At 37.5% G+C, this 10,303-nt stretch overlaps 1 protein-coding gene across 1 annotated transcript; it reads left to right on the top strand.

The window, feature by feature from the left end:
* The first annotated feature begins 1,516 nt into the window (after positions 1 to 1,516).
* Positions 1,517 to 10,296, top strand: EIF2S1 (eukaryotic translation initiation factor 2, subunit 1 alpha, 35kDa). The gene is made up of 7 exons (XM_009879164.1): positions 1,517 to 1,757; positions 3,694 to 3,773; positions 4,245 to 4,396; positions 6,729 to 6,835; positions 8,633 to 8,730; positions 9,299 to 9,442; positions 9,753 to 10,296. Exons 1-7 carry the CDS (start codon positions 1,517 to 1,519, stop codon positions 9,876 to 9,878), a joined length of 948 nt encoding a protein of 315 aa, XP_009877466.1. The 3' UTR covers positions 9,879 to 10,296.
* Positions 10,297 to 10,303: the final 7 nt, after the last annotated feature.

Here is a 10,303-nt window from a genome sequence, read left to right as displayed (position 1 = left end):
TTGGCGTTATGGGCACTGCGTTGCTCCGAGAGCCTTCCGTAGAGGGCCAAATTAAAAAACCTGTGCCCGTGGAGAGAGCGGTAAAGGCTGTGTGCAGAGCCGCGTTTGTCCCTTCTTGCTTGCTCCGCTTGCTTTGTTGCTTTGCAGTATGTCTGTATCTTGTATTTCATAAGTAGGCGTGTAGGATTGAGCTGAAATGCATGAAGTGAACTAGAAGAGCAAACTGTAGGGTTTTTTTATCTTGGAGCTCTTTGTTCAGCTTCAAGTTACTTGAAACCTTTAGAGGATTGTTTACGTAATCCGTTGCTAGTCTGTATTTCCACTTTCTGAGCATTAAGGATGGGAGTAAGAGCGGGCCCAGTCTTCTGAATTGTGTGGCTGTGAGTGTGTAGTGCTTGGCATTACCATATTACCATGGGTTTTAATTCTCTTGTAGCTAGAAAGCCCTAGCACTGCTGTAAAGATTAAAATTTCAAAATGATGAATACAAAAAGCCTTTTAAAAGAGCAATGCACTTGATTCAGCATCCTGCTTCTGTAGGAAACTTTCTGCAGGAAACTTCCAGGCCTAGACAAAAGGAATGGAATTAGCCTGGTTAGCAGTGATGAGTATGTGGATTTATCATCAGGAAAATGAAGCAGTTTAAGCATTCCTTTGTATCGCTACATTGTTCTGAAGCATTAATTTGGTACTCTTTTTCAATGTATAAAGAAATAATCCTGTTTTGGTTTTCAGGTTTGAGTTTTGGTGGGTTTTTTTTTTTCATTCCTGACTAGCAATATGTTGGGGAACGTGTTTTTTGGTTTGGGGTTTTTTTTACTTTTTGGTGCTTCATTAATGTCAGACTGGTTGTATCTATTGTTCTGATTATTGTCTTTGCTTTCTTTGCTGAAGGGTGGCCTCTGGAGCAGGTCTTGCAGGATTATTCCAGACATGTTGTGCTGAGTTTAGAAAGTCATCTTGTAGGGTGTAGTCTGCTCCTTCTCAGTACTACAGAAGTTTCACACTACCTCTTATTTTCTGAACCTCTCACATACTGTCTTTTGTGTATACAAATACCTTTGTGAGTGCTGCAGGCACATTCTCTCCCATGTCCTCCTGTTGTTAAAAACCAACTTAAGATTTTACACAGCCTCATGAATTCAGATGAACACAAGATGTGCAGTGTCACCTTTTTGCCACATGAACACTCTTTGCTACAGTGTGCTGTGTATAGGTAGCATGACAATTGCAGTGGATAATAAAGTCTAGGTAGCCAGCTTTTTCTACATCGGTGTAAAGAACTAGCATCTTGGCAAATGGTTGTGATAATACTCAAATGCTATTTAGTTTACTGTTTCATTTCTATTAAAACTTAAGTATGAGTTACACAAGCCTTAGACTAATTTGGATTTTTTTTGTGCCAATGTTCCTCTCTATTGTCACCAGTCCTTGCTGTTTGTTTTTTTTTTTTTACTGTGTTTGTAGGAGAAGGTAGTGAAATAAAATCTTTGTTTCTTCCTGCTCAAATTCCAGAATGCCAGGACTAAGCTGTAGATTCTACCAGCATAAATTTCCAGAGGTGGAAGATGTAGTGATGGTCAACGTTCGGTCCATCGCTGAAATGGGAGCCTACGTCAGCCTGCTGGAGTACAACAACATTGAAGGCATGATCCTTCTCAGTGAGCTGTCCAGGAGACGTATTCGTTCCATAAACAAACTCATCCGCATCGGGAGGAATGAATGCGTCGTGGTCATAAGAGTTGACAAAGAGAAAGGTATTTGGGGATATTGTGGGCTGTATCACTACTGAATTCGTAGAGAGAAATGCAAGTAGACTAGATGGCGTAGGTATTGATTGGTTTTAGCAAGAGTTCTTTTTTTTAAGGCAAGATAGACCCATCATCATGCTGTCTGATACTTACGATCGTTCTTCTGTTCCTGTGTGTTCTTTGGGAGTTGGGTTGATGAAGGTCAATCACATCGGTGAAGATTTGCTTAAGTGGGTCCTCATGACATGGTTGACAAACCATAGTGAAGTGGAATTTTCTTTTGATATATCTGTATAGATTTTCTAAATCTTAAGAGAAGGATCACCTGATGTAGAGATAAAAGTCTAAATAGTGAACATTTAATGCTAAGTCCATCCTGTCCATTAACAAGTCTTGAACCGTGGCTATAAAATAGATTACGTGTATGTAATTATTGTGCTATGTGAATTCTGTAGATGACAAGTTGAGATTGTACAGGCAACCATGTATTCTCCTGTCTTCTGAATGTTTGAATTTTTTTACTCTAAAGATTTTAGAGTCTTCAGATTTTCAGTCTTGAAAAGAGAAGACTTTGGGGGGACCTAATAGCTGCCTTCCAATACCTGAAGGGAACCTACAGGAAGGCTGGGGAGGGACTTTTTACAAGACTGTCCACTGACAGGACAAGGGGAAATGGGTTTAAGTTGAAGGAGAATAGATTTAGATTGGATCTTAGGAAGAAATTCTTCAGTACAAGGGCGGCAAGACTTTGGAATAAATTGCCCAGAGATGTTGTGGCTGCCCCCTCCCTGGAGGTGTTCAAGTACAAGTTGGACTTTGGACAGAGCCTTGAGTAGCCTGATCTAGTTGAGAGGCGTCCCTGCCCATGACAGGGAGGCTGGACTAGATGATCTCTGAGGTCCCTTCCAGCCTAGGCCATTCTATGATTCTATGATTTTTTTTTAATACATTTTCTATTTAGAGTGTGCTGTATATTGATAATATTGTTCTATGCAATCTTTAAAATCTATACCCAAGTATAAAGTAATAACAACAATAAACTCTGAGCACATCTCCTATAAACCTGACTGTTGGTATGATGTTTCTCAAGTAATATGCATTTGTAGAGTACTTCTGAAACTACTCTGAGATTAAGAAGTGTATGACAGGATAAGAATGAGCAGAGGGGGAAGAAAGACAAGAAGAAACTCAAGAAGAAACTTATTTCAGATAGATCTGAAGTGAAATAAGTTTCTCAGAATCTCTAATGAAAGAACACCTCCTCTTAGAAATTTATTTCATTCTCCTATTAACAGAAATTCAGGTAGTGCTCTTCTATTGAATCTTTTGGGGAACCTGTAGTTTGTGAGAAGTAGGTGAACACCATTTCAAATTTGCCGAGAGATGATCCAGTGGAATTTCAGTGGATTTTTTTTTTTCCCAGACAGCTCTCTCAAAAGGGTATCCATGGAGCTAAGAGTCAGAATTGGAGGCCAGGCCTACTTCATTAGGGAACTGTTTAGAGCTAAACCAATAGAGTGCCAGCCTTAAATGAAATCGAGTGGAGCGCTACAGAAGTATGCCTCAAACTTGCGTCTTTGTATGCTGATACGATTTTTGCCAAGACTGCATGCAGCAACATAAAAACGGATCACTGATTGCTGAAATACTATGAAAACCTCTTGTGAGTTTACAGAGAAAGCATTAAGGCAGTAATTTTAAAGAACGTTGTACAACAGATTTGCTATTTTAAGTATTTACATTGGAAGAATATCCTAATTTAGATCATAAATCAATCAAATTCATTAAGGTTTGGTTTTGTTACTTTCTGTGGCAACACAGAGGGATAGTGTAGGCAAGGGGCCAATCCTGAGCCAGTGTTTGTTCTTTATGTGTTTCTCTTGAAGCAGTTAGACTTAGTTTGCACAGTGCCTGACACTTTCAGTATGGTTTTCCCCAATAGGTTATATTGACTTGTCAAAAAGAAGAGTTTCTCCAGAGGAGGCAATCAAATGTGAAGACAAATTCACAAAATCAAAGACCGTAAGTTGTTTTGCTCTCTTCAGGCACTCGGTATTTCCAGCTTCTTTCCTGAGCAACCGAAATGCACAGGCATAAGATAATACAAAAACGAAGTGCTGTTTTCATTTATTAAGGATACTCTATGATTCTCCTTTACCCATACAAATATATATATAATCAGTTCATCTGTCTATGAGTGCTCTGGTAAGCTGCTGCTTAATTAATGAATAGATCAAGTAAGACATTATAGAAAAATCTGAGGTGTAAAGGGATATATTTAAATGATCAGAAATCCGAAAGTATATGCTGATTTAGCACACTGCAGACAACTTTTATTGAAAAGGCATGGAGGTAGTTTAAGGCACTGACTTTACTACTTCGTGGTCTTACACTTCTGAGTAGAAGGCTTGCCATTAAATATTACTTTTGAGTCTAAATTTTTGTCTGTTTGGTATTTGTTTTGGTTTTTTTAACACTCCTTGTGTCTTCCAGGTTTACAGCATCCTTCGCCACGTTGCTGAAGTCCTGGAGTACACTAAGGACGAGCAGCTTGAGAGTCTGTTCCAGAGAACTGCCTGGGTGTTTGACGACAAGTACAAAAGGCCGGGATATGGTGCTTATGATGCATTCAAGCATGCAGTCTCGTAAGCATGTTTTTTCTACTTCTAGGGGCTTATTTCAGATTGCAGAGGAGTATTTCCTGGAATAATTCCATCATACTGTTTTAGTTTGGTTTGGGGGCATTTTTTTTCCAGTCAGTGTGTAGAATGTACTGGTCAAGTAAAACTTGTAAATTTTAACATTGGTCTTCTGGTTGATTATTATATGATTCTCTGTCTTGTTGCTTTCTTCAAGTTCCCAGTGCTCTTGAGAAAGAAGGCCCAGAATTGACTTCCTTTTTCTAGAAATGGAATTATTAACAGAAGGAAATGAAAATTGTGATGCTAACAGAGTATGCACCGATATAGATTGCTCTTAATTTTTATGGAATGTGTTGCTTCACTTTCAGAATTAACCTGTTTGTTTTCCCTCTAAAGATTCTATCGTGACATCAACAATCCAAAAATAGATTTCTCAACCATTTTCAATTTTACTGTTCTATAGCACATTAACTTACGTCTGATAGGCTTGAGTTAAACACTAGATGGCAGTATTAAAATTGTAGAAATTATGTTGACTTGAAGCAGGGCCCTTAGCAGCATTTTGATGAGCTTAAAGCCATCTCTGGTTTTGAGGAAGAGACAACTTGTATCCTCGTTTAGACTGAATATGTTCTGTTTCATAGAATAATAATTATTTTCTAATGATAGTAGATTTGCTGGTAGAGGGCCAATCTGGTCACACTGCTGTAGAAGGAATTTCAGATCATTCTTTAGCTGATAGATGCTTGGTTAAACATGTGTCGAGTAGAATAACAAACTCAGTAGTTACACTGGCTGTTTCTCTTAAACGCAAACATTCCTGAGCACACGTGCCATTTGTTGCTCATAGAGTCATAGAATGGTTTGGTTGGAAAGGACCGTAAGCATCACCTTGTTCTACCGTCTGCTCTTCCTATTGGAGCACAAATTTCAGAAGCTGTCTGTTCTCAAAACATGTTCCCATCAGTAATGCCATAAGATTTCTGACAATGAGTCGCAACTTTTATTTGTACCCATTGTGCTCCTACATAAATCTGTAATGATGGAGCAGAAAAATGTGGCTATTGCTGCCTTCCTATGCTTGCAAAGTGCTTGCAGGAGGCTTAACATGCCCTCTAAGAATTTGACTTGCTATTTCATTCTTAGTACTGAGGATTAGTGTTCTGAGGTTTCATGCAACATGATACCCATGGCAAAATTTCAAAGTAAAAACGAAATATTGAGGACGTAGTGCCTACTAAATGCTCGTGAAAGTAACTCAAAGATTTAACAGGATAGATAATAAATGAAGAAGCAGAATTTGCACATCCAATAAATCACTTCTGCCATAGAGGTTCATATTTTGATGTGTAAAATCTGACATATTTTTGGGTTCTCTTTACTTATGTTTTGGCCTTCTACTGTCTATACTGAATACAGAAAACCATGAAAGATGCTGTTTTATTAGCGAGAGACCAATCTCCAATATTACCTCTGTGTTTTGGGGCATTTTAGTTCATGTTTGCCTGCTAGTAGTATTGTTGGTGATCTGGTGTTGGTTTTCAGAGAACTGCAGCTCTTGTCTCTGAAGAGCAGGAACAGTATTTATGAAGAATTTCTTGGTTATGTTCTCTGTGTCAGACATGTTTTGGATAAAATTAATACAATGATAGAGAATTGACACCACTTCTTTACACATAAGCTGCTGATTTATATTGATAAACAGCAGAGGAGTTTGCCTCTGTGATCTCTGGATTTTAGACTGTTTGGATGTGATTTTATAAAAAGCCTTTATCCTTTTTTTAGCCAAAAATTTAGCCAGTAGATAAGTGTCTGTGATCCAGTTGCTGTTAAAACAGTACAGAATAACATGGAATGAGTATATGTTACTTTGTAGAGTGAAAAAATCTTGCGTTTGAATGAAACACTAAAATAATTCCAAAACCTCAGGTTCGTCATGGATTCATTTTTCATGCAGTACAGGTTTTATCTTCACATTGGAGGGAACATAAATACCAAGCAACTAGATATTTATCTCATTCTGTCTATCATATGCAAATGGAGCTAGACAAAAGTCATTCCTTTGCTTAAAAAAAATAGAAATCATTCATACCTTTCCTTTCAGGAACAGATTCAGTGATCCACTTACCTGCTTTCCTGTTAAGTGCTTCCATGCATTTGAAAGCAGACATGTTAATTTTCTTCCCGTGTTTCAGTGGACTTTTAAGAAATTTCCCTGTTTTCTTTGCCTAGTAGATCTCTAAGATTATGCAAAAGAATTTTCAGTACCAGAAGTTAATATTGTGTAATATTCCACTTCAGTATAATTTCTGTAACGTTGTTTTGCTTGGCTCAGAGACCCTACAATTCTGGATAGCCTAGATCTGACAGAGGAGGAGAGGCGCGTATTGATTGATAATATTAACAGACGTCTGACCCCGCAAGCAGTCAAAATCCGAGCTGGTGAGTTCTTTCTGGCTGTGCGTTGAACGTGACTTGACACCTAAGTCAAGTTAGTGTATCCTGTTACTGCAAACTTGGTTAAAACTGTTTTGTAATGCTTATATTTGAGTGGAACTATTGAGAGTTAAGAAACTTTAATCAAGGATTGCTTGCAAAATGCTATGTGGGTTCTGTCTCAAAATGCAGGCTGATTTGGCTTATATTTTTTTTCCCCCAAACTGCAGATTCTTTGGGATACAGGGTAGTTGTCCTGATATATAACGTAGTCTATCATATTACACCAGTATGCAATTAATTTAAGTATTTTATAATTAATACTGCATCCACAATATTCTTTTTCATTATTCTAAGTGTTAAATTCATTCATACCCTAATGAGATGATTTGTCTCTGCCAGCTGGGCTACCACAAATGCCTTAACCACGCATCCGTGAAAATAGTTCTGACGTTGCTCTGGGTGTATTTCGAACTGGTTTTTTTCAGGATGTATTAGCTCAAGCCTAGCACATTTTGAATGTATTCACAAAGTGCATGACCTAGTTTGTCTGTTATTAATTCAGTGCAGGCAGAGAAAACCCATGACTGCACTATTTCAGGCATACTGTAAAACTGGGAGTCTGGTTGTTGGGTTAGCTGTACCACTGAAAAGCACACTTGCCATTAAACATAGAGTCAATGTAGCACAGTCACATTTTTACGTAGATTGAGAAATTGCCTCTGCTCTGCAAGGGTATTCTGAAGAGCATTAGCACTTGTTGATTCTTGTGGAAAGAAGAAAAGACAAGCCATATCCACATGGCAGTGAAGTAAAGATAATGAAAAGTAAGATAATGAAAAACTCCTTTACCTGTTCCTTCAGGTGAACAGGAGTTAACATCAAAAGTATAAGTGGGATTTGATTACCATGAAGAATGAAATTGCTGATGTGAATAGCACTTCATCAGTTTTGAAAATGAAGTTACTTGACGAGCACGCTCTTACTTCCTTCTTCTGACCTATTTTGTTCTGATTGTCTGAGTTGGTTTTAGTTTTGTATTCAGAGCAAGCGTAGAAACTTTCTATTGGCTGGTAGTCTCATCCTACTGGGATGCTCTTCCATGGATTTGTTTCTGATAGCTTAGGATTAGCGGGGTTTTGTTAGTCACCTGGAAGTAAGACAGACTTCTCTGTGTGGCTTGGTCTTGCACCATCACTACACAGGTAAAGAATTCTTTGTTTTTAGACTAGTTGGGGTATTGCAGATATGACCAGCATTAGTTTATGCCTTAATTTCCAAAAATCTACTAAAAGCTATACTTAACTATCATTTTAGCTATATGATAATATAACTTACCTTAAAAAAATACAAAATCACAGTGCTCCTCAAGCGACGCCTTTATGCCTCTGTTGTAATTGTTGACAGAGTTCCATGAATTTGTGGATGTAGTTTGTTTCAGGTTTAATTTTCCCTGATATATCTTTCATTTTCTCTGATATTTATTGCTTTTATATCTTCATCTCGCCCTGTGAAATACATAAATATTCCTATTGAATTAATTGTGTGAGAGGTGAGTGAATGTGGGTGTATAATGCCATATTTTGGCTTCTCAAAGCACATTGTGAAATGTTGTGTGTCTAAAGAATTTATGAAGACGTTTACCTCACCTTACAAGTCAATAAATTGAAATACCTTCCTCAGCTTTGGGAGCTACTGAGGATCTCATTGTTGATAAACTTTGGCGTAAGTTAAAAAGCTTTGAAGATTCTACAGCTTTTGGTAACTTTAATGTTTTTTATTATTTGTATTCCTCTGTCCTAGATATTGAGGTGGCCTGTTATGGTTATGAAGGCATAGATGCAGTAAAAGAAGCTTTGAGAGCAGGCTTGAACTGTTCCACGGAGAACATGCCCATTAAAGTAAGAGTCTGTCTTAATAGTGAAATCAAAAAGTCTTGGTCAAAAGGCTACTGTACCCAGTCCTAATTTTCCTTCCCCAACAATTTTAGGATACTGAGTATGTTACTAAGTGTTTTCAAAAAAGTTGCAAGTGCTTTCTTCTTTGACAGTGATTTCTTACAAGAGTTTCTTCTTATAAACTGAAAAGATTACTTATTCAAACATCTAAAAAAAAAGTACTAGTTGTAGCACTCTTAATTGTTTGAAAAATTATGTGATAAGCTGTTCCACTGACCTGCAAAGTGGGTATTTTCTCTGCTTAAGAATATTTATCTAAATAAATATACTATGTAGAAATAACTGATGCTGATACTGGAAATCAGGGAGTCTGTGCATTTTCTTGTCTGCTATTTCAGTCCAAGTTGTTTATGCTTCCTAGAAGGTTCTAATAGGAAAATGTTTCTTCTCAGAATTGTATGTTCGAAACAGTATTACTCACTTTGCTTTTGATATTTTTCTTTGGGTTTGTTACTGAGTTTGCCTCTTTTTTTTTTTGCTTTTCTTTTTCCTAATCCCTACAATGTGATAGATTAACCTGATAGCCCCTCCTCGTTATGTGATGACTACAACAACACTGGAGAGAACTGAAGGACTGTCTGTTCTGAATCAAGCCATGGCTGTAATTAAAGAAAAAATTGAGGAGAAGAGAGGAGTCTTTAATGTGCAAATGGAGGTAAGAACACATTCTAAAATGTCATAGGTTTGTTGTTTTTTTTTCTCGCAACATTTTTAAAGTAGAGATCAGTAGTACTAGGAGAAATTTTAGCAAAAAGATACTAAAAAATTAAAAAGCCTCTGAACTTCTATGTTCCTTAAATAAACAAATGGCTAAAATTTCTTAATTTTCCTGGGGTTTATTGTGTGACTTCAGGATGTATTTTCGCTTGCTTTTCATGTAGGATCAGAGTCTACAAACATATAGGATGTTTCTTTATGACATTTCACCACATGTTCTGGTTTGTTTGGTTTTGGATTTTTTTCAGCCTAAGGTGGTTACTGACACAGATGAGACTGAGCTTGCAAGGCAGTTGGAGAGACTGGAGAGGGAAAACGCTGAAGTGGATGGGGATGATGATGCTGAGGAGATGGAAGCCAAAACTGAAGACTAAGTGTTCTGGGATATTTAGAAGAGACACCACATGAAAAATTAGAGACCCCGTTGCAAACACTCTGGACTAAATGTTTCCAGTATTGAAAACTTCCAGTGCAAATACTTGAAGTGTTTTACTGTTTTAGTAAGACCAAAATGTAAAAGGCTCTTCTAAATAACATTTGATGCAGCAGCTTACACAAATTGAATCCTTTGCAAGGAAGGTGCCTAGCCAAATTCAAGACAGATCTGGCCAGAAGGAAGTTGCAGCCCCATACTTAATATTTTCATACCTAACACTTCCTAGTTGGTAATTACAGCTCAGTGCATCTGTTAATGATCTTTCCTGGGAGCACCAAAACCAAGTAAGCTGAACAGTTCTATACAGAATGTATTTGGGCAAATGTTCAATAAATTTCTGGGCTGTGTAACACCAAGATTTTA

Source organism: Apaloderma vittatum, unplaced genomic scaffold (genome assembly GCF_000703405.1).
Source record: "Apaloderma vittatum isolate BGI_N311 unplaced genomic scaffold, ASM70340v1 scaffold40231, whole genome shotgun sequence".
Lineage (NCBI taxonomy): Eukaryota > Metazoa > Chordata > Aves > Trogoniformes > Trogonidae > Apaloderma > Apaloderma vittatum.
Note: the sequence above shows the minus strand (reverse complement) of the source record. Positions and strands in the feature narration are given on the sequence as shown.

What these genes read in the sequence shown, in the direction of transcription:
- EIF2S1 (XM_009879164.1), top strand. Translation starts at nt 1,517, where the DNA reads ATGCCAGGACTAAGCTGTAGATTCTACCAGCATAAATTTCCAGAGGTG. An exon ending in AAGAGTTGACAAAGAGAAAG is followed by an intron (nt 1,758 to 3,693) that starts GTATTTGGGGAT and finishes TTTCCCCAATAG; the next exon opens with GTTATATTGACTTGTCAAAA. An exon ending in AGCAGTCAAAATCCGAGCTG is followed by an intron (nt 6,836 to 8,632) that starts GTGAGTTCTTTC and finishes CCTCTGTCCTAG; the next exon opens with ATATTGAGGTGGCCTGTTAT.